The 21,598-nt window shown below is 53.6% G+C and overlaps 9 protein-coding genes across 9 annotated transcripts; 5 read left to right on the forward strand and 4 right to left on the reverse strand.

Moving 5' to 3' along the window:
• Positions 1-1,849, reverse strand: PG997_010313 (putative protein of the 3 processing complex; the record flags this gene model as incomplete). The annotated part of the gene is made up of 2 exons (XM_066814628.1): positions 1-811; positions 1,791-1,849. 2 exons carry the CDS (start codon positions 1,847-1,849, stop codon positions 1-3), a joined length of 870 nt encoding a protein of 289 aa, XP_066666590.1.
• Positions 1,850-2,585: 736 nt separating this feature from the next.
• Positions 2,586-6,113, forward strand: PG997_010314 (alpha-glucosidase; the record flags this gene model as incomplete). Its single annotated transcript, XM_066814629.1, has 9 exons — positions 2,586-3,243; positions 3,295-3,546; positions 3,605-3,802; positions 3,868-4,092; positions 4,145-4,262; positions 4,347-4,426; positions 4,495-4,993; positions 5,064-5,808; positions 5,871-6,113. 9 exons carry the CDS (start codon positions 2,586-2,588, stop codon positions 6,111-6,113), a joined length of 3,018 nt encoding a protein of 1,005 aa, XP_066666591.1.
• A 597-nt stretch (positions 6,114-6,710) lies between these two features.
• PG997_010315 (uncharacterized protein) lies at positions 6,711-7,942 on the reverse strand (the record flags this gene model as incomplete). The annotated part of the gene is made up of 2 exons (XM_066814630.1): positions 6,711-6,786; positions 6,834-7,942. 2 exons carry the CDS (start codon positions 7,940-7,942, stop codon positions 6,711-6,713), a joined length of 1,185 nt encoding a protein of 394 aa, XP_066666592.1.
• Positions 7,943-9,059: 1,117 nt separating this feature from the next.
• On the reverse strand, positions 9,060-10,250 carry PG997_010316 (uncharacterized protein; the record flags this gene model as incomplete). The annotated part of the gene is made up of 3 exons (XM_066814631.1): positions 9,060-9,877; positions 9,956-10,153; positions 10,226-10,250. 3 exons carry the CDS (start codon positions 10,248-10,250, stop codon positions 9,060-9,062), a joined length of 1,041 nt encoding a protein of 346 aa, XP_066666593.1.
• A 2,589-nt stretch (positions 10,251-12,839) lies between these two features.
• PG997_010317 (uncharacterized protein) lies at positions 12,840-13,536 on the forward strand (the record flags this gene model as incomplete). The annotated part of the gene is made up of 2 exons (XM_066814632.1): positions 12,840-12,853; positions 12,948-13,536. The coding sequence occupies 2 exons, from the start codon at positions 12,840-12,842 to the stop codon at positions 13,534-13,536; spliced, it is 603 nt and encodes a 200-aa protein (XP_066666594.1).
• Positions 13,537-13,967: 431 nt separating this feature from the next.
• On the forward strand, positions 13,968-14,375 carry PG997_010318 (uncharacterized protein; the record flags this gene model as incomplete). The annotated part of the gene is made up of 1 exon (XM_066814633.1): positions 13,968-14,375. The coding sequence occupies one exon, from the start codon at positions 13,968-13,970 to the stop codon at positions 14,373-14,375; it is 408 nt and encodes a 135-aa protein (XP_066666595.1).
• A 345-nt stretch (positions 14,376-14,720) lies between these two features.
• Positions 14,721-16,712, forward strand: PG997_010319 (uncharacterized protein; the record flags this gene model as incomplete). Its single annotated transcript, XM_066814634.1, has 4 exons — positions 14,721-15,109; positions 15,166-15,428; positions 15,455-15,742; positions 15,841-16,712. The coding sequence occupies 4 exons, from the start codon at positions 14,721-14,723 to the stop codon at positions 16,710-16,712; spliced, it is 1,812 nt and encodes a 603-aa protein (XP_066666596.1).
• A 198-nt stretch (positions 16,713-16,910) lies between these two features.
• Positions 16,911-18,680, reverse strand: PG997_010320 (uncharacterized protein; the record flags this gene model as incomplete). Its single annotated transcript, XM_066814635.1, has 1 exon — positions 16,911-18,680. One exon carries the CDS (start codon positions 18,678-18,680, stop codon positions 16,911-16,913), a length of 1,770 nt encoding a protein of 589 aa, XP_066666597.1.
• A 940-nt stretch (positions 18,681-19,620) lies between these two features.
• PG997_010321 (Heterokaryon incompatibility protein 6-OR allele) lies at positions 19,621-21,350 on the forward strand (the record flags this gene model as incomplete). The annotated part of the gene is made up of 2 exons (XM_066814636.1): positions 19,621-20,282; positions 20,345-21,350. The coding sequence occupies 2 exons, from the start codon at positions 19,621-19,623 to the stop codon at positions 21,348-21,350; spliced, it is 1,668 nt and encodes a 555-aa protein (XP_066666598.1).
• Positions 21,351-21,598: the final 248 nt, after the last annotated feature.

A 21,598-nucleotide genomic window follows, 5' to 3' on the forward strand; every position in this document is an offset into this window, starting at 1 on the left:
CTAGTGATGCCCTCTGCCCCTGCCAAACCGTTTATCTCCCCTTCCACGCCATCCACCACGGCCGCCACGGCCTCCACGAAAGCCACGGTCGCCGCCCTTATCATCGCGGTCCCTCCAGCCGCCGCCGCCTCCACCGCCACCATCACGACCACCACCGTCGTCACCGCCGTAATCCTCGTAGCGTTGGCGCGCAGCTGCCTGTTGTTGCTGGAGCAGCTCCTCCTCTGTTTTCTCCGTCTTGGGCTGCGGCTTCTCGAGGTTCTTCTCCCAGCGCGCGTGGGCGCCCTCCTTGCAGTTCTTGCCGTCGGGGCAGAAGCCGGCCATGTAGTAGGGGCACAGCTGGCGGCGCACGTGTTTCTTGGCGCAGGTCGGGCCGAGCGGACAGAAGCCGCGGTCGTAGTGGGGGCAGGGCGGCAGCTTGGACTGGGGGTCGATGTGGAGGTACAGGCACTCGTCGCCGTTGGAGCAGTAGCCGTTGCGGACGAAGAAGTTGCACTCGGGCATCTTTCGGAGGTTGTACTCGTGGAGGAACTCGCAGGACTCGCCCTTCTTGCAGAGGGCGCGCAGCCAGTGCTTGCAGACGAGCGAGTTGTAAGAGGCGTTGTTGGCGGCCGAGGCCGAGGGCGTGACGTGCCGGTCCGGGCAGTCGGTGCCCGAGGGGCAGTGCCCGCGAGGAAGGCCTTGCAGATCGGGCGGTTCGGGGCGAGGCCGTGGCCGTACGTCTTGCGCAGGAAGGGCGTGAAGCTGAAGGTGTACTGGGGGCCCTTGTGGTCGAGGATCTGCTGCGCCAGCTCCGAGGGCGTCGGCTGCGCTGTCCGCGCGACGCTTGTCGCCGCCATCTTTGTTGTGGTAGGACGCGCGCAAGTGAGGGAGGCAATAGGTTGGCGGGTAAATTCAGATATCGAATGTGATTATCTGGTTGTTGCAATACAATGCGCGTATGGTGTTATCTGATGTGGTGGGCGTTGTTGATCGAATGCGCGAGAGCTTTCAGCATCGACTTCCAATCCAATTAATTCTCTACGTCAAGTAGAGCTTCGCGTGCAGTAATTCACCCTTGCTACGGGTTATGCTTGGAGCGGGTTATCTGAAGTTCCCAGCTTGATATGCATTTAACCGAGCTGACCTTCTGCCCGTCCCACCTACCCGCTTTCTAGAACACCAAATCTGGGGTAGGAGCTCCCAGACGACCCACACATCATGGCAAGTACCGACTTACACGCAGTACGCAGTCTGGTTCTTGCCTTGACGCAATCTCACCAGCAATTGATTGTTAGTAATTGGAACAGCTGATAGAGGTAGGAAGGTAGAATGGGAAATCACGATGGAATACAGAGGAGTTAGAAGGTGAGCACATACTAGTGAAAGAATGGCATAGAACTCCATGGCCCCGAACCATGTTACTTACTCTTTTCGTGTCACCCAAGGTCCACTGCAGCTCTTGCATGTTCGATTTAGGCAATAGTAACAGTAACACCGAGCGGTTCACCATTGAACCATACGGCTGGATGCAAAGCCCGCATGTTTTGCACGAATGTGTCTGCAGTTGTCTCGATCAATTGTCGCGTGTATTCTGGCGAGAATGAATGCGAGCTATTGACTATTGACGATGATCCTTCCACACACACCCGTGCCGAGCAGCTGGTCCAATTGAACCTCCCAACTCCGACACCCTAGACCCCGCAAAGCGGGCAAGCTCCCCAGGCTCTTTCCCGTCATGCCTGGTTGAACTGCATGTTCCAACTTGAGGTATGCACGTCCATGAATCATCGATGTCATACCTAACGTACATAACCAATGCAACTTGAGTGTTACCTCTCGCGTACGCTTGAATCTTGTCCCGGGCCATCGTCACATCAATTCCTGCTTTCCCGAGTCCCGACTCTCCCGCACTTTCGAGCTTGGAGTGAGGGAGAACCGCCGAAGAAACCCCCGTTCAACCCCATACTGTACTGTCGTTGAAGTGGCCCTTCTCCGCACCTGCTCGTTTACTCCAATGCTGTCCAATGCCGTGCCTCCAAGGTGCCTGGCTGAGAGTTTCGACGAGCGCACGTTGAGAGGCAGTTGCCGACTGTAGCCTACCGTTCTAGCTAGACCACCTGACCTAATGGCGAAAACGATTCTGTCCAAAACAGGCGAGGTGAATTCCACAGTATCAATCCATTCCCACCTCTGCCCGCCGTGTCACGACCGCATGTTCCTACGCCGCTGACTGCGAAGCTACCTTCCCTGTATTGTCTTGCAGTATTGTGTTATAGAATACCCTAGCTAGCATTTCTTTTGTACCCGCTTTATATGCATATGCGCTCCTTCCCTGGCCAGTTGGTTGATGAACGCAAAATCTGGTCATGGGAGGCTTCGATTATATAAACCCAGCCTCCTGGCTAGTCGCCCAAGACGACCATCATGGCATCCTCGCGTCTGCCACCAAGGCCCTCCTAGCTATCGACCATTCAACGTCTAGCTTACACATCTGGTCATTGGGTTTGGACCCTACCACGTACTTAATCCTGGTTGTTAGCACTCTGTCCTCCCTTGTCCTGGCAACTCGTTTTCTGTACACTCGCTACCGTCGGAACGACACCATGGCTCGGCCACTGATGATCCTCTTGGCCGTCTACGTCCTTGGTCTCATCTCTCTCATTGCCTCTCAGGCGTCGGCCTCTACCACGTCCAGCGTCGACACCACCTTCACGGTCCCTGCGGACGCCGATGAGGGCAAGAACATCATCCCAAACGTTAAGGACCCCGAGGCTGTTGATCCACAGGTCGTCTGCCCCGGCTACAAGGCCTCCAATGTCGTCCAGACCACCAATGGGCTGACTGCTGATCTCACCCTGGCTGGCAAGCCCTGCAATCTCTACGGTAATGACATCGAGTCTCTCATTCTCACTGTCGACTATCAGGCTGTGGACCGACTCCATGTCGGGGTCCAGCCAAAATATATTGGCGCTGAGAACAATACTTGGTTCATCCTGCCTGAGGAGCTCGTTCCGAAACCCGCGGCTGCCACCGAGCCCAAGGGCGCAGACAGTGACCTCATCTTCCAATGGAGTAACGAGCCGACCTTCAACTTCAACATCACTCGAAAGTCCATCGGCGATGTTCTCTTCACCACGACGGGAACTCAGCTGGTCTACGCCGACCAGTTCATCGAGTTCGTGACACGCCTGCCAGAGAACTACAACCTGTATGGACTTGGAGAGGTAATTCATGGGCTCAAGCTCAACAACAACCTTACGAGTAAGTTATATATGTGTTCGTTGAGTTCGACATGAGGCTAAACTCTACCAGGAACCCTCTATGCTGCGGACGTGGGTGATAACATTGATGCAAACATATATGGGCACCATCCTATCTACTACGACACCCGGTACTTTGAGGTGGACAAGACATCGGGCAACTTGACTTATGCTCCCAATGCCACCGACAAGACAGCTACCTACAAGTCGTACACTCACGGTGTCTTCCAGAGAAATGCCCATGGTCAAGAGGTCCTTCTGCAGGAACAGGGCCTCACGTGGCGAGCGCTAGGAGGCAGTATTGGTGAGCAGGTATTCCTCAACTAGCTCAAGGTCTCCGGATGCTAACTATCCCCCGCAAGACCTCTACTTCTACGAGGGACCAACCCAAGATGCGGTCAGCAAGTCGTACCAAAAGAGCGCCATTGGGCTGCCTGCGATGCAGCAGCTATGGACCTTCGGCTACCACCAATGCCGCTGGGGTTACGGAAACTGGACTCACCTCCAAAGCGTGGTTGATGACTTCAAGAAGTTTGAGATCCCGCTTGAGACGATCTGGAGTAAGTCATAATCCAAGCTTATTCGATCGGCCAGTCGCATATATACTGACTGATTCTTCTCGCAGCTGACATTGACTACATGAACCAATACCGAGACTTCGATAATGATCCCGTGAACTTCCCCTACGATGGTGGTGCTGCGTTCTTGTCCAAATTGCATGAGAACAAGCAGCATTACATCCCTATTGTGGATGCGGCTATCTATGCACCCAACCCTGATAATGCAAGCGACGCGTATCCCATCTATGACCGTGGCATGGTGGAGGACGCTTTCCTGCTGAATCCAGATGGTCAGTTGCTGCGAGGTCTTATCTGTGGATGTGTACTAACTCGTATATACAGGCTCAATCTATTATGGTGCAGTGTGGCCTGGCTATACCGTGTTCCCCGATTGGATTGGTCCGGTATTCAAGTACGTACCTACTCTGGAGAATGTCTACATCCTACAGATCTACGAGATGTAGCTATCCGGCTGTATGATCGTCTGGACTATCTGGAATACGTCCTGAATATTGATGTACTTTGGCTGACACATTCTCCGTAGTGGTACCGGTACCAATCGCTGGTGGACCTCTGAGATCAAGGGTTACTTCGAGAAGATCGCGTTTGATGGTATTTGGATAGGTGAGCAGAAACGATGGAGTTCTCCCCGAGAGGTCCGAATTAGCTCTTACTGATACCGCATGCCATAGATATGAACGAGGTTTCTAGCTTCTGCGTCGGCAGCTGCGGCAGTGGTAACTTGACTCTGAACCCTGTTCACCCACCATTCAAATTGCCCGGCGAAGCTGGCAACGAGGTCCTCACCTACCCCGAGGGCTTCAACAAGACCAACGCTACCGAGGCTTCGTCGGCCTCCTCGCGACTTTCGGCTATGCGGACACCAACATCGACAGCGGAGACTTCGACGACCACCCCCTATTTCCGAACCACGCCCACGCCAGGGTCTCGTGATGTCAACTGGCCACCATACGCGATCAACAACAATGCGGGCGACCTCGCGGTGCATGCTGTCAGCCCGAACGCGACTCACCATGGCGGGACGCTGGAGTACGACTTCCACAGCCTTTACGGGCACCAGATCCTCAATGCCACCTACCATGCTCTGTTAGAGGTCTTCCCATCGAAGCGACCCTTTATTATTGGACGCTCACAGTTTGCGGGATCCGGCAAATTTGCAGGCCACTGGGGGTAAGTAGCTTCCACCTAGTTCACGTTTTCCTTCGTTCGGTTCAAGGTACATAAGCTGATACTACTGTAGCGGAGACAACTACTCACTGTGGGCATACATGTTCTTCTCGATTCCACAGGCGCTGGCAAACTCGCTGTTTGGTATTCCAATGTTCGGAGCAGACACATGCGGCTTCTCGGGCAACACCGATATGGAGCTCTGCTCACGCTGGATGCAGCTGTCGGCCTTCTTCCCCTTTTACCGGAACCACAATACGCTCGGGGCTAGTAGCCAGGAGCCCTACATCTGGTCCGCTGTTGCTGATGCCAGCCGCGCTGCCATGCGCATCCGCTACGCCCTGCTGCCTTACCTCTACACCACTTTCTATCTGAGCCACGCTACCGGCTCCACTACCATGCGCGCCCTGGCCTGGGACTTCCCCAACGAGCCCTGGCTAGGCGCCGCGGACCGTCAATTCCTTCTCGGCGGCGCGGTACTGGTCACCCCTTGCCTGGAGCAGGGTGCCACCACCGTCGATGGCGTGTTCCCTGGCGTGGGCCAGGGAACCGTTTGGTACGACTGGTACAACCAGACAGCCATCAAGGGAGTCACCGCCGGTCAGAACGTGACAATTGATGCGCCGCTTGGCCACATCCCCGTCTACATCAAGGGCGGCAACGTCGTGCCGCTGCAGGAACCAGGCCTGACGACGGCTGCGGTGCGCGCCAGCCCCTGGAGCTTACTCGTCGGACTGGACGGCGAGGGTGCCGCGACGGGTGGGTTGTATCTGGACGATGGGGAGAGCTTGGTTCCTAACGCGACTACGTGGGTTGATGTGAGTAGATCCAGCCAGATCCCTTACTTACTCCATCTCGACTGACATGATTTCTTCTCCAGTTCTCTGCCACGGCGACAAGCCTGAAGGCGTCCCCGTCGGGCAACTTTACCGACCCCAACGCCCTGGCCAATGTGACCATCATGGGCCTACAGCAGCCAGTCACTACAGTCGAGCTGAACGGCACGGACATCGGCCAAGTATGGACCTTTGACGAATCTTTGAACGTCCTCCGCGTTACGGGATTGAACAATCTGACTGCGAAGGGGGCGTGGAACCAGGAGTGGACGCTGAGCTGGAAGTAGACACCATGGCAGACAGGCAGACACTGGTGGCGGTGAAATGGCCGGCCACCTGTCAGATGATATCTTTGGAAGGATTGTAGACTAAAAAACTGCCCATGGAGGCCGAACTTAAAGTCAGATAATTTGAAATCAAAATAAGTACCAGGACAACATCACATCTGTGAACTAGTTGGAATTTGACGTTTGGAGCCAATATTTGCATTCGATGGTCTACAATATGTCCCAACTTTGTAAGGTGCCGTTATCATTCTATCGCATTGAGAGGTTCGCTCAATGTCCTTCTCCCCTTCTTTCTTCTAGTTGAAAACTCATATTAAGCATCCGTGTCTCATCATGTAAACATTACAATTTCAGCCAAGTTCAGGTCATGAGGTAACAGCTGTGCGCCTCGTATAGTAATCGTAGCAGGGCACGCGCGCCAAAGTCATGGCCCAGACTATTCCATGTGATAGCCGTTGATAGGTAGATGCGTCAAGATCAGCAGTGCACCCAACCGTCAACACTCCCCTCCTCCACCTTTCGGTATTTGCGCTGTTGCTGCTGCCGGCGACGATGATGCCAACGGCCCAGCAGGGCAGCATGGAAAAGACGGGTTCCCTAGAAGCGCTCGCCATCCTGTCGCTTGAGCTCGTCGCGGAAGGCGTTGTTGGAGCCGCCGGTGGCCGCGGGGGTTCTGGAAGTTCATCTGGCGGTTCTCGGTCGGGGTGCCGGCCAGGCTACCGAGAGCATCGCTGTCGCGGCGGGGGGCGGTTGGGGCGCTCGAGGGGCGGCAAGTTGTTGCCCTCCATCTGCTTGGCGTCCTCGTCCAAGTCGTGGTAGACGGCGGTGCCGTCGGAGGCCATTTCGCGCTCCATGAGCTGGACGCGCTCGGCGGCGGCCTTCTTGTCGTCGGAGGCGCCCATGGCGCCCAGGCCGGCCATGCGGTTGCGGCGCGAGGACTTGCCGCCGTAGCCGTGGCGGCGGCCGCGGGACATGATGTTGCCGAGCTCGATGCGGCGGTGGCGGGCGTTCCAGACGCAGACGCCGAAGATGCAGAGGATGGCGAAGCCGAAGATGACGGGGAGGCCGATGTACAGGGCCGGGCCGGCGGGCGCGGGGACGGGCTTGGGCTGGGGGACGGGGGCTTCGGAGAGCAGGATGGTGGGGCCGCGCAGGATGGAGGCGCCGTTGACGTCGCCGCCGGGCTTGAGGCTGCCAAGGGAGATGGAGAGGTTGAGGGCGTGCTGGCCGAGCAGGATCTTGCGGTCGGCGTACCAGGCCCAGTAGCCCCAGGAGGCGACGACGCCGGTGGACTCGAAGGCCTGGGTGGCGATGTCGCCGGTGGACTGGTTGAGGTAGTCGCCCTGGATCTTGATGGTGGTGTTGGGGCTCGACTTGAACCAGGTCGCGTCCCAGGTGAAGTAGTACGTGTTGCCGGGGCGGTACTCGTTGACGTCCCAGGCCAGGGGCTGGCAGAAGGGCCCGCCCTTGGTGGCGACGTCTTGGGGCTTGCTGCACTTGAGGAAGGAGCCGGCGCCGTCGGTGCTGGTGGCCGTGGGCGCGGCGGGCACGCTGTTGGTGCGGGTGTAGCCGTGCACTTCGGAGAAGGAGGTGAAGACGGTCGCGGTCAGGTCATTGGGCGGCGCGGACACGAGGGTGGGGTGGCCGTCGATGGTGGTCGAGACGGGCGTCACGGTCGAGGGCTTGCCGTCGTCGCCGACGGTCACCCAGGGCTGGAGGTCCTTGTTGGTTGGGTCGGGGGCGTCGGTCTCGCGGGGGCGCATGTTGGGCAGGGCTGCTGCTGTTGAGGCGAGCAGGGCCACTGCGGCCGCGGAGTTGAAGTAGTGCATGGTATCGTTGTCGAGGTAGTAGTATTAGAGATCGGATCAAACGAGAGTATAGAAGGTTGATAGTCTGGTATTGTTGCCCCGGACAGGTTTGAAACGATGGAATTCAATTGAACTGAATCAATTGAGGTAAGAGACAGACGACCCGAACTATCCAAATGAACGACTGGATTTTTCTTGAGATACCTGAACCGACACGGGCACCGTCAATACTTAGAAAAGCTAGAAAGAAGGAATGGAAAGCAGAGGCGGACGTCAACATGACATAGCACGGCATTTGTTCGATAGTCGTACCTTATCGGCTGGTGCCGTTTGCGTGCCTACTGTACCTCCGCTACCTCCCTGGCTCCCTGGCTCTCCACGCTCTCCCACTAACTCCCCTATTGATTGGCCTGTACCTGCGCTAGCACCGCTCATCCCCCGAATTTCTGCCCCTGATCGGTAGCTTCTGACGCTTCTGGCCCCCCAAGCTCCCCAAAAGCCGCCTCCACTCGTAATTTGCGCTCGAGCTAGCGGGCCTTTAGTTTTGTTTACCTTCCCGTTCGAACAGATGCAAACCGACCAGCCGACCGCTCACCGATGTCCATAACCAGCACCACGGCGCTACCAGACTACGCGACGGCCGAAGCTTCCGGAAAATGCCTCATTCAGGAGAACTCATCCATTCGGGTGTCAGTTTGGTAGACAGTCTGAGAAGAATATGTGAAGTCATCGAGACTTTCGCTTGTTTGGTTCTACCGTACAAGCAGCGGCTTCATTCGCGTTGCTGCACTTCTGAAGTACCTACCTACACGGTAAGGCCCGACTGGCCGACAAGCGAGTCCAAAACAGACTCGAGTCGGGGCGCTAACTTGAGTCCGGCTCCAACCATTAAGGCCCGACTAGCTGCATCCAGCTCTCCCCACAGGCAGTCAGACTCCGTGACACCCCAGTCGATTTAGTGTCCGAATATTTTCCAAACAAGTCAAAGGCGGCTTCTCGAAGCTGAGCTCGAAAACGTTGAGTGAGCCCGTGAGTATATGCATAGGTATGTGATTTATTCATTGGGGGTTTTATGTAAGAGAAATTTGACTATGTACCGGGAGGAAAACATTTCTTTTTCACAGAAGAAGAAGAAAAGCTAGTTCACACCTTCAGTCTCCGCGATGCGGAAAACGTACTTGACGCCCCGGGCCTTGCCATCCCGGAGGTTCTCGAGCCCCTTCTGGACGCCGCCGAGGCCGCCGGGGATTACTTCTTGCGGCTGCGGCTTGAACCAGCCCTCGAGCAGGCCGCGCGCCAGGTACCGGAAGTAGACGTGGCCGAAGTCCTGGTGGTCGCCGTGCACGTCGCCCACCATGGTCGTGCTCTGCTCTACGTGCGCGGGGATGCCCTCGTAGACCTTGCCGGGGAGCACGAGCGTGAGGCGCGCCTTTTCGTTGGTAGAGCCGCCCTCGGGGACGGACAGGACCTGGCCCAGGTTCTGGTAGCTGTTGTGCTCCGAGACGGCGTCAAAGGCGTGCAGCAGCTTGGTGTTCGCGGGCACGGCCTTGCGGATCCCGGCCTGCACCGCCTCGTCGCCCTCGCGGTAGTCGACGATGGTGTCGCCCCGGCCGCGGTCGATGAGCGACTCGACGTGCGCGGTCGAGGCGCCCGCGACGCAAATCAACGGGTGGATGTTGCTCCGGCGCGCCAGCTGGATCGCGTACGCGCCCACCGACGAGGCGGCGCCGTAGATGACGAGCGGGATGGGCGCCGTGGCCGGCGTCCACGGCTGCGGCAGCTGCAGGCGCAGGTACAGGCCCACGGCCGACGTCATGGCGGCCAGGGGGGTGGCGGCGGCGGCCTCGAAGGTCGTGCTGGCGGGGATGTGGAAGGTGGTGTGCTGGTGCGCGACGGCGTACTCGGCGTAGGAGCCGCCGGGGGCGAGCATTTCGTGGAAGGCGGCTACGCGGTCGCCTTTGGGATGTTGCTGTTAGCTTGGCTGATACAAGGTAGGTAGGGATAGTACTATGATGCCTGGTTGCTGTCACTTACCTTTCTTGAACTCGGTCACGTCGGAACCGACCTCATGGACCACGCCGGCGATGTCGTCGCCTTGGTTGACTTCGACGTCCATCCACTCGGCGCATTTCCAGTCCTTGGGGTTGGACCCGCTGACGACGACCTTGATGACCACATCGTTGGGCCTCTTGGCTTCGGGAATGGGCGAGTCGACGATCTTGACCGTCGGGCCTTTTGGACGAGTCAGTGATTAATCAGTTAGGTGTCCATCTACCACCAATGGGTAGATTGAGGGTAACTTACCTTTCAGAATGATGCACTCCTTCATCTTGTCTTGGTGTATGCAACGGCGCGTGCTGTGATTGGTTGGGAAGTATGGGTAAGCACTTGTTTAGAAAGACGATTTCGGCTCTCAACCTTCAATGGGTGTTTACACAGGTTGATGATTTCAGAACTTCTGATAGTTACATACATATATACACATACGCAAGAATGTTGCGGTGGGATTTTTCCTATATATATAACATCGAAGAAAACCACATTTGTAATTTGATGCTCCGCTGTGCCACGCTTCTGTACTCTGCAGGTGCGGAGAGAGCGGACGTACAGACGCTATTCTCGCTCTCGTATGAGATCATGCATTGTCTTCCCTCCACCCTTCCCCTGTGCACCTCGGCAATTGTGGTTGCCATTGCTGCTACATATCAAGGGCGAATAACTCAATACACCGGATGAAATCCCCTCCCGGCTCCCAGAGTTTGTTCGTGGCTTGGTTTTATCCCAGGTATTTGCAGTACAAGCCTTGAGCTGTCAAAAAAGTCTCCCTTCTAGAAAAGTAAGTCGGCAGTGGATAGGTGGATCTTGCATAGAAGCCGACGAGAAGCAGACACCCACTTTCTTCGATGCGATCGCCCGAATCCGTAGATTGGAGATCGGGCGCGCTGTCAAGTGCCGACTATTGACCATCTGTCAGCAAGAATGAACTACTGCCGTCTCATTCACCATTCATTCTTTGCTCTTATTCTAGCATCGGACTAGGCAGGCTAAAGTGAAACCCCCGTCTCAATTCTCCCAGAGCCTCCTTGAGTTTAATGTAACCGCACGCCGCCGTTACACCTTGACTTGACAGCGAGGCAATCTCGTGTAATCTTGAATGCAATGGGCCACCTTGTTACAGTGCAATTGATATGGCCTGCCAAACTGGGGTACCAAGGATGATTCCTGGATTATATGCCCTGACGAAGGGAACTGGATTGAAATGCATTGCATTCCCTTTGCCTCGTGCCGACAAGCCTCCATTCTAGGATACGCTCCGAGACCATTCGTACTGACATCTACACCCAGGTCTTCTCAAGACCATGTATCTCGTCCAGCAGCCAAGACATATTGTATCGTGATTGGGTCACCAGTCAACTGTTGCAGATGCTTGAGAAGTTGTAGTTCGTCAAAGGAGTCCGCATTCAGGGTGTATGTAGTACTATGGAAGAACGCATGTATTCCAATATTCCAACCAGGAACAGCATCATCAAACGTCAATACTTGATCCCGAATGCCAAAATACCATCAGTAGAGAACCCAAAAAAGAAGCTGCCAATAATATGTGAAAGCAAAATTAGGTGGCCTCTGATCTTTCGCCGAAAAGGCAAAAAGAGAAACTCTCCCGGACAGGCTTGAACTGTCAACCTCCCGATTGCGATTCCTTATTAGGGATGATAACAGTCGGACGCGCTAGCCAATTGCGCCACGGAAGATTACCGAATTGGATCGGTGTGGCATTTCTTGGATTGTTGAGAATTCGGCCTGCTATTTGGGCTTATGCATAGAGAGTTGCTTCCTGGACGGTTTGGCTGTGGGAAGAGCGTGGTGGGCAGCGAAGCCTCATCAGTCTGATCTGTTGGCGATATAGCGTTGGGGTTGGTGACGACCCATGTTATTTGCCATATGGGGCGGCCAACTAGGTAAGGTATGTGGATACAATGGATGAACCACCACGCGACTGCCTGAGTTTCGAACACCTTATGTCCTAACTCTTCGGTGAGATACCTGTTCAGCGAGGGAGCATATTGATATGGCTCAGAGCAATGAGATACTAGATGATACATGTCGCCTTGTCAGTTCATCCACTGATTGCAGTGTTCAACCCCTTCTCTGAACAGAAACCAAGAATATTTAGTAAGCTTTGACACAATGGTCATGATGAGCCTACTGTCAATAGTCGACTCTGCAGGAAGCTATCACATTTCGATACCTGAGGTAGTTGGGGGTGTTATGTGAAAAGGGGCTCATGCCACCACAGATCCGGGATGTGAATCGTTTTATGCTGCTGCATACATTGCTGACAAAAGATAGATGACTTGTCTTCAACTAGCATGAGCAGTGAAATCCAATGCGAGGTTGGCCATGCTGGTGGTCGTTCCTTTGTTCATTCTGCACTGGATGTTGGATGTTGGATGTTGCGTGTTGGACGAGATAGCATTCCCAAGCGGATTGCGGCTGTTTGTGTCGAACCATCGGTCACAAAAGTCAGCCCATAACGGTATCTGTTTTCACCAAATATTAAGCAGGTGACCACACAAGGAACCTCAGCTGAGCAAGTTGAGTTCCATGTCCCTGCAGATAAAGACTCATTGAATACCCAACCGATGTGGTGCTGGATATGCTGTAAACGACCTCAGTTTGCTACTCACCGGGATACCTCTACCTCGATGACTTCCCTCAAAAAACCAAAACCAAGAAGAACAATGTTTGATAACAGACACAGCCAACAAAGGATCAGCCTATTACCGAAGCTTCATCCTTGCTGTCTTTGCGATTTCGGCGAGACAACTCTAGCTTAAATACCAGGCAGGATTCTTCGGTACCACAACCACAAATTCGAAATTAACTCTACAAGCCAATCATTATTTTCAACTTTACAATGTTCTCCAACGGGTGAGTTCTTGGTCCCATTCTGATTTTGCAATATAAACTTACTTCCACGCAGTTTATGCAAGTAAAATCACTGACCTCTGACTTATCATCGCAGCGAAGACGAAGGCAAGCTTCGCGGCTATAAACCCCCATATGGGGGCTTTGGTGCAGAAGAGGAGCTGCCGAATTACTGTTCATATTGCTCCAAGGGAGAAAAGTTCGACCCCAAGGATGAAAAGTTCGACCCCAAGGATGCCACCGACTCCCCAGGGTGGTCCAAAGCCTCTGAGCTATCATTTGAGGCTCTGCGGGAATTTTTTGTTCCATTGTTATTTCACTGGTCTCAAAGGGGCTTACTTGAACATAATGATTGGAAAGTCTTATTTCGATTTCATGAGATAGCTGTCGATCGGTTGGACAAAGTCAGGCTTGAGGCTATAAAAGAGCTGGATTACAATGCGGAAGCCAACACTAGACATGAGAAGTTGAAAGTATACCGGGAATTCCTAGAGTTCATCTTGCTAGAACTTCTAAGAATCATGGATGTACTACACAATCCCCAGGATAGTCGGATCAAAAAGCCACATTATAGCACTCTGAAATGGATGGAAGACATACCCGGATCTGGAAATATCCTGAAGCAGATTGATGGGATGGGATCTGCGGGCCCTCGTCATCTTGCCACGATCAGCGAGATACCTTAGGTTATCTGAGGTCAATTTCCAGACAGAATCAAATCACAGACTGTGTAGACTTATTTCTGCATTCATTAAAGTTTCTCTAAGCCCCTTGATATAACTTGCCATTGAACATGCTTATCTGGGATCTCTCCAATCAGATGTTCTAGGTTCTACCCCTGAAAATGTCTAGTGCACTCATTTGAGGCGGCAGTCAATAAGCCACAAATGACCCGCCACAGACTGAGTCGCAGTCACTCACTTTTAACAACTTTACTGAACCATGCCACGCTACGCCACGGCACATCAACGTCAACAACGCAATTGATTCCTTACTCCGAGCAGACAGTGAGTAATCTCGAAGTCTGCAGTTTTTGTGTATCAGGGCATCATTCGCTACTCCTTTTGCTGCGATGTGGGCACTAGTCCCGTGAGCACAACGCCTGCACAGACGCATCATGTCTTCAACGTCATCGCGTCTCCTCTACACGGCCCTGATCCGCACGCACCACATCACCAGCCGCAAGAAGCTGCAACGCGTCAAAAAGTCCGCGCTGCAGCATGAACTACCATTCGTGTTAGTCCGCAGTGGCGGCGCGCCGCCGGGTATCATGTATGCCGAAGCGCCCGAAGAGAGCCCCCTCGCCGCGTGGGTCGCGTCGGTCCATGACCTGCGCTACAAGGACTTCCAGTGCGTGCGCAAGCCTGCATTGCAGCCTGTTCTTCTGGGAGCTAGTGGAAAGGCAGCTCAGTCTCCGTCCTTCAAGGAGCTGGAGACGACGACCGAGTTTGGGCGCGTGATGGAGGAGAAGGGATTGGGCAATTGGTGGAGGATCGGCATGGGGTATCAGAAGGAGGATGAGTGATGACTACCGGCCCAGGATCTTCATTTCGAAATCCTGTGTTTCGGAACGGGGGTACAAGTCATTCGGGTCATCGAATGTTCCATGCATATACACGGGATGAAATTTGGCCAATGGCTGCCGGGCTTTGTACCACACCTCAGCGACATTTGGAGAAGCCGGGTAGGGCAAGCTACCCCAATGCTTATCTTGGCTTTGTTTCCTGGGGATTCGTCTGGGTTGCTCATGATGTACCATCGCCGATAAAGAGTCAGGGATTTTCAGGTCTCATTGCTCGCAGCCACGACATACGACCCGGCGCCGACCGGCATGCCAGAATTATAGCATGATCACGACAGAAGATACAAGATGCCCATTGTCACATCTGCAGAGTTTTTGGAAAGAGAGTTCGACTACCTCATCGTTGGAGGAGGCACAGCCGGTCTTGCGGTCGCGGCGCGCTTGTCGGAGGATCCGGATATCACAGTTGGCATTCTGGAAGCCGGGCCTGCCGTCTCAGATAATGTTGCTGTCAACATCCCGGGTTGTTATGGCGAATCCCTAGGCACCGACCTCGACTGGCAGTTCCAGACAACTTCGCAGCCCGGCCTCGATGGACGAGTGTTGAAATGGCCACGGGGTAAAGTCCTCGGTGGGACAAGTGCGTTGAACTTCATGACCTGGAATCGGGGCAATCGGGAGGACTATGATGCCTGGGAGGAGCTCGGAAACCCGGGATGGGGGTGGGACGACCTGATGTGAGTATCCAGGTAAAAACTTCACCGAGATCACCACAGCTTAGACTTCTCGCCAGGCCCTTCTTCAAGAAGACGGAGCACTTTCATCCAACACAGACGAGGCCGCAAGATGAGTATCAAGAACACTACGACCAAGAAGCACTGGGTACCGACGGTCCGGTGCAGATTTCCCATGCCAGGCAATACTCAGCATCCCACAAATTATGGCATGCAACCCTGAACGCGCTAGGGGTAGAGACAAACAAGCAGCACCTTTCCGGGTCGAATGTCGGGGTGTGGACGAACATCAACGCCGTGAATCCTGCGACATGCGAGAGAAGTTATTCGAAAAATGCATACTATGAGCCTCGCGCCTCGCGCCCGAACCTTTGTTACTATGCGAGACGATCGTAGAAAAGATTGAGCTGCGGCAAGAAGGGCATGAATGGATCGCATGTGGCGTAAGAATCAAGAATGGGAATGCGCAGAACTCTGTACCGGCGCTACGAGAGGTAATTCTGTCAGCGGGCAGTGTTCAGTCACCGCAGCTATTGGAGCTTTCCGGGGTAGGAAGCCCCGATATTTTGTCTCGAGCTGGTATCCAGACAAAGTTGAAAAGCCCATGCGTGGGAGAGAATCTACAGGACCACTTCAGTAAGCCTTTTCTGTCAAGTTGAAAGGATCGAAGCTTACTCGGTACAAACAGTGACAGCCATGATCTTCGAAGTTGACCCCCCGTCTGGAGAACCCAGACGATCTGATGGCCAGCGCAGATGCTAAGGTTGCGGCCCTGGAATTGTATGCGAAGTCACAGACGGGGCCCCTGACTGTGCTTCCCTGCTCCATATGCTACATACCGTTCCAGCACTTCGTGCCGCCTGAGACCCTCTCGGCCGCCAAAGACAAGATAGGCAGGATGGAAAGATACTCATCGGAAGAACGCAAAATTCGCAATCAGAGGTTTGACCCGCAGACTCGACTTGGGCAGATCGAGTGCATTTTCGACCTCGGAAACTGGAACCCGATCTTCAAACCAGAACCCCTGAGCGGAAGGAAATATGGGACGATACTCCAGATCTTGCAGAGCCCATTCTCCAGAGGGAGCATTCACATCAAACCGGCTACGCTCGGTTCTCAAGGCCGTGGCATCTTGGAGGCCCCTGTCATCGACCCGCAGTACTTCGTTGGAGAGCACGGAGAACTGGATCTGGAGCTGATGGTGCACTGTGTCCGGTTCGCCAACAAGATCTGCAGCACACAGCCACTAGCCAGTATCATTCGCGCCCGTGCCTCGCCTCCTGCTTCTACTACACCATCAACCAAAGACGAAGCAGACCAGATCGAGGACGACGAAACTTGGCGGCAGTGGCTGCGCGAGAACACCATCTCGGACTGGCATCCGGTGGGGACCTGTGCCATGGGCGGCCACCGAGGCATCGAGGCGGGCGTGGTGGATGAGCGGCTGCGCGTATACGGGGTCCAGCGGCTCCGGGTCGTCGATGCTAGTGTCATACCGCTGCAGATCAGTGCCCATCTGCAGGCGACGGTTTACGCGATTGCGGAGAAGGGGAGTAGCATGATATTGGAGGATAGATTGCCGCGGCAGCGTGTAGAAGCTAGGTGAAGTGAGTTGTTCATGATGGAAGTGATGCTCCCTCAAAAACCGTCGTATTCATCTGGATCAATTATAACTGTTTACACAAGTGCCATCCTGGTGTACGGACAACTGGCAGCTATTCCGTCACTATTCCGTTAACATGTAACTGACTACTCCAGATTACGCAACGCTTTATAGGCTTAATTTATTGGCATCACATGTGGCCTAGGTGGCCTTATTCCTTGACCATCTGCTGCCGCTAAACTTCCCCAAAAACCGGTCCAATCTCCCCAATTTGTCTTTGCCTCCTACATCCTGTTCGTCTGAAGGTGAGTCAACGGGGTCTTTTGCTTCGATTACCAGAGGCAGTTGCGCACCCCGAAGCGCAAACGTTTCACCCAGGCTTTGGCGCATGGCCTGACAAGAATGACGCTGTCCTTGGGCTTTGAGAATGCTACAGTGATGATCGAAGAGTCTGCGGAGCTGTGCGATAGGTGAGTGGTTGGCGGCCCAGTACTCGGGCTCTTCCGGGGAAATCTTGATTTGCGCCAAAGCTGCCCGACAAATGCATTCGTGGGGGTTGAAAGCTGGGCTGTACCAGCGTCGGAGAATGTCCTGAGTCTCGTCCAGCAGGAGAAAGTCGCGCACGGTGCGGTGTAGGAAGTTCACCTTCCAGCTGAACAGGATACTGGACGGGTACGACGTCTCGTCGCTATTAGAAGCCACATGTTGGACTTCCAGCATGCCCTTGCAGCATGCGATGAGACGCTTTTTGATCGCCTTGAAGCGCGTATTGGTCTGCTGCGGAGTCAAGGGCTTGGACTCCAGCTTCAGGGCATAGTCCGGATCTTCTTCTCCCATGAACCAGTACGCAATGAGTGGGATGTCCTCTGCCCCCTCCAGCGTGACTGAAAACAGTTCAGCACACTGTCCGCGGTAGAACTCGGCCACATCTGTGAGTATGATGCGCTCAAAGTACTGGTTGAGATCCCTGGGAAGCGTATCAAGTCTCCTTTTCAGGCTGGCGATGCTGTCTCCGTTCAGGAGCCCCTCTTGGAAAGAACGTACAACCAGAAACACCCATAGAAAAACACCATTCGCAGCCTCGACAATCTCATCTAGAAGTTCTTTGCCAGCGGTATCTCTGTCTTCCAGGTCTTGGTAGTTTTCGTCGTTGGCGAGAGTATCATGGACATAGGTGATGATATCTCCTCGGTTGAAATCCTGCATATACAGCTTCCGCGTTCCGTCTTTGCCGAATTCAAACTCGAATTCGTTCCATTCTCGGCTGGAAAGACACATCTTAACACCAGGAAGGGACCTGAGCTTCCTGATAAGCTCAACCATATCGGTTGGTTCACCATAGTACTCATCCAAACCGTCGATGAAAAAGCAGATCTTGGACCCTGAGTCGACAACAGCTGCACATATATCTGCCAACACTACCAGAAGAGCGTCCACGGTTGAAGATATCGTGTTTCCAGTGTTAGCATGTTTGGGGTCGCGCTTCGTACTACCATCTTCACTAGGGAAGTACAGCAGCCATATGTCTGGGTACACCCGAGGGATCAAGTCGGGGCGTGTTCTGAGGACCTGATAGACAAGAGATCGAAGAAGTCCTTCATGCGATTTCTGCAACTCCTGACTTCCAGCATTCCAGAAAAAGTAAGAGGCATGAACCAGTCGGTCCGATTGTGCCCAAGTAGAAAGTCTTTCCAGGGTTTGCGGGTTGTCACACAGGAACTTCATCAGTGTCGACTTTCCGGATCCTGGTTTTCCTGAGATCCAATACACCTTGTCGTCGGACGTTAGCCACTCGTTGAAGGTTGCTGGGCTGCGCTGCTTGCTGGTTTCGAACACCCATTCCATAGTATTCCTATGGGCATCTCGGATGCCGTTATGACGGTAGTTGATCGCACTGAACCACAGTTGCTCCAGTATCATCTGCTCGGCTGCAAATCGTGAGCCTTTACTTGCTGCGCCGAGCAAAGCCATCATGGTCTGCTGTCGCGATCTTTCGTCCTCCAGCTTCCTCCCCATGTCGTAAAAATTATGCCAAACTGCTTGCCCAAGCCTTCAATCTCTTTACCGCGATGGGCTTGCAGTCGGGCATTCTCCTTCTCCAATTGGGATAGTTGTTCAGAAATTCTCCTGGCATCGTATGATGCCAAGAGCCTCTGCACGTTGCTCCCAATCCGCTCCAGGCGCGCTTGCAAGGCCTCGACCTCCCCCTTCTTCCATTCTGTCAGCAGAGCTTTATGGAAGACTTCCACCTGACCTAGAGCACCGCTGCTCTTTGGCTCTAGCTTTTCCAGGACACCCAACAACTGATTGGCAACTTCATTGCATTGTGCGCCAAGGGACCGAATGGACTTCTCCTCGTCACTGAGCTGAGCGCCTTGTTCGACTTCAGGAGGCGTCACCCGCTGAATCCATGCCTGCAGCTCTCTGGCAAGACTCGCAAGCTCAATGTTCTCCTCCCGAGCGCCTAGATTGGAGATCTGCCTCGTCGTTGATATGAGCTTCTTCGTGGTATCCACAAATTGCAAGATGTTACCTGCCAAGCTCAAGGCAGCTAACGCTTCCATTGTCGGGATTGGCGTCTCTGAATCTTTTCGGGACTGTTGATTGTCTCTCAGGGACGAGTTACGTGCTCTCTGGAATGCCGTCTAGTAACGGAAGGCCGTGTCGAAAGGAAGATTACTGTCCAGGAAGGCTCGGACAGCACGATTTCCCCCGCTCCCAGCCTCTGCATGTCAGACGACCTGCATGTCAGCAACAAAAGCAAGTGGTGACTTTAGGCATCAGTCTCTTGATGCCTAACCCCGCAGCACGCTGGGCTGGTAGTCTCAATTCTACAAACTCGATATCATATATACTCGTAACTCAAGATTACCGTTCACTGATCACATAATATAGTCTTGCATTCGCTCCCATGGCGCCAATACTAAGATCCCTTGCAACTCGGCTCAAGCCCAAGCTTGATGAACAAGTATCTCCAGGTCTGTTATACGAGCCTCTACCGCGTTCGGACAGACACATCAGACTGCTGGAGCTGAAGCCAGGAAACCCGAACGATATTGTGACCGCCAAGTTGATCACTCACAGACTTGAGGATGCGACGGATTATGAGGCATTATCCTATACATGGGGCAACCCAGAAGAACACCAGACCATTCAGTGTAATGGAGTGCCCATCCGTGTTACACCAAATTTATTCAATGCGCTCCTTGGACTACGGGACACCAAAAACGAAATAACGCTATGGGTAGACGCGATCTGTATCAACCAGCAAAATGTAGAAGAAAGAAGCCACATGGTATCTCAGATGCCATTGATTTATGCCAGCGCAAGGCGAACAGTTTGCTGGATTACATCTCCTCTGAGCCAGCAAGCTGCAGGTCTTTTGGAAGATCTTGAGGAAATCCGAAACAGATTGTCAAATCAAAGATCTTGCATCACAACCTCAGATATATACCATTCGGATTACATGATTACTGCCAAGATACTTGAAGACTCCGCCAAAGCAAACTGGCCTCAAGATACAGAAGCATGGCAACACCTCAACAGCTTCATACAAGATGTTTACTTTTCAAGGTACCACCAAACTTTCCGCCGCGATGCTTGAGCTGTCTATTAACGTGTATTGTACCATCTAGAATTTGGATCATACAAGATCTTGTATGCTCGAAAAGCCTTGTCATCAAAACTCCAGCCAATGGTGTCACATGGGAAACTCTATGTTCTGCGGTCGAAGCAGGGCTGTTGTTTTCATATCGACATTCGATGTCTCCTATAGCTGCCAACATTTCTGTGGCAAACCATTTCAGGGGAAACAATAACACACTGTCTAAGTTCAAGGATTTCATGATAGCAGAACAGACTGTTATGAACGTCTCAGCGGCAATCTCCAAGGATTTGATTTGCGCCCCCCTGAGTATGTTCGGGGTTGGGATCCTAAGTCCTGACACGTCGGGAATCAACATCAATATTGATTTCTCGGAACCCACTTGCTCAACCTATACTCGAGCTGCACTAGAGCTTGGACATGTCTGCCTCTCTTTGGCAAGGTGGACACCAAAACAGGATCCCGATCTGCCATCGTGGGCTCCAGACTGGAAATCCAGCCAGGTGCGCTTGCTTCTAAGCCACCGCAAGAGCAGTTTTTGTGCATCCTCAAGACCAGCCACCACTGTCAGAGCGGACCTCGATTCACCCGGAACACTACTTGTTGCCGGATCTTCCGTGGACCTCCTCGCCGAAATAGCCTGCTGTCTACCGCCAAGACGTCATTGCGACCATTACAACGTCGGTGATGTCAACATCTTGATATTCGACGAATGGTTCGAGTTTGTGAAAGATAGGATCGATAGACGGAAAGGAAGAAGAGCCACAGAGGTAGATGCCCTAGTCCAATTTGTGGAAACGGTACAGGCGAAGGGCTGCAACACCATCTGGGCACCCAGCGCATTGGCGGATGAATCGTCGAATGTCGAGGGGGCTCGTGAGTTCATCGAGTTCCTCAACAGCGAAGGGGCGGAGCCTACCCCGAGCTGCGGCTGTTCTATGCCGCCTGCTTCCCTTCTCATGGCAGAAGGATGGGGGTCACAGGGAAAGGTCGCTTCGGTCTCTTTCCAGAAGAGGCGAAAAGGGGGGACGTTGTGACTATCTTGGATGGCTGTCAGGCACCCATCATACTTCGGGAGAAGGGTCAGTCGTTCATCAACATAGGCGAGTCGTACGTGAACGGCCTGATGATGGGAGAAGGGGAGTTGCAAAGTGACTTTGAGCGGACAGAGTTCAGAATTGTCTGATTTGGTGCGCATTCGATGTTGGTAATAGGAACGATCTCGTTTGTCAGTGGGAACTTGCTTCAAAATTCAGTGTCTGTCAATCCAAAGAGGAGCTTAGAG

Source organism: Apiospora hydei (genome assembly GCF_038363865.1).
Source record: "Apiospora hydei strain CBS 114990 chromosome Unknown utg000007l_segment0_segment0, whole genome shotgun sequence".
Taxonomy (NCBI): Eukaryota; Fungi; Ascomycota; class Sordariomycetes; order Amphisphaeriales; family Apiosporaceae; genus Apiospora; species Apiospora hydei.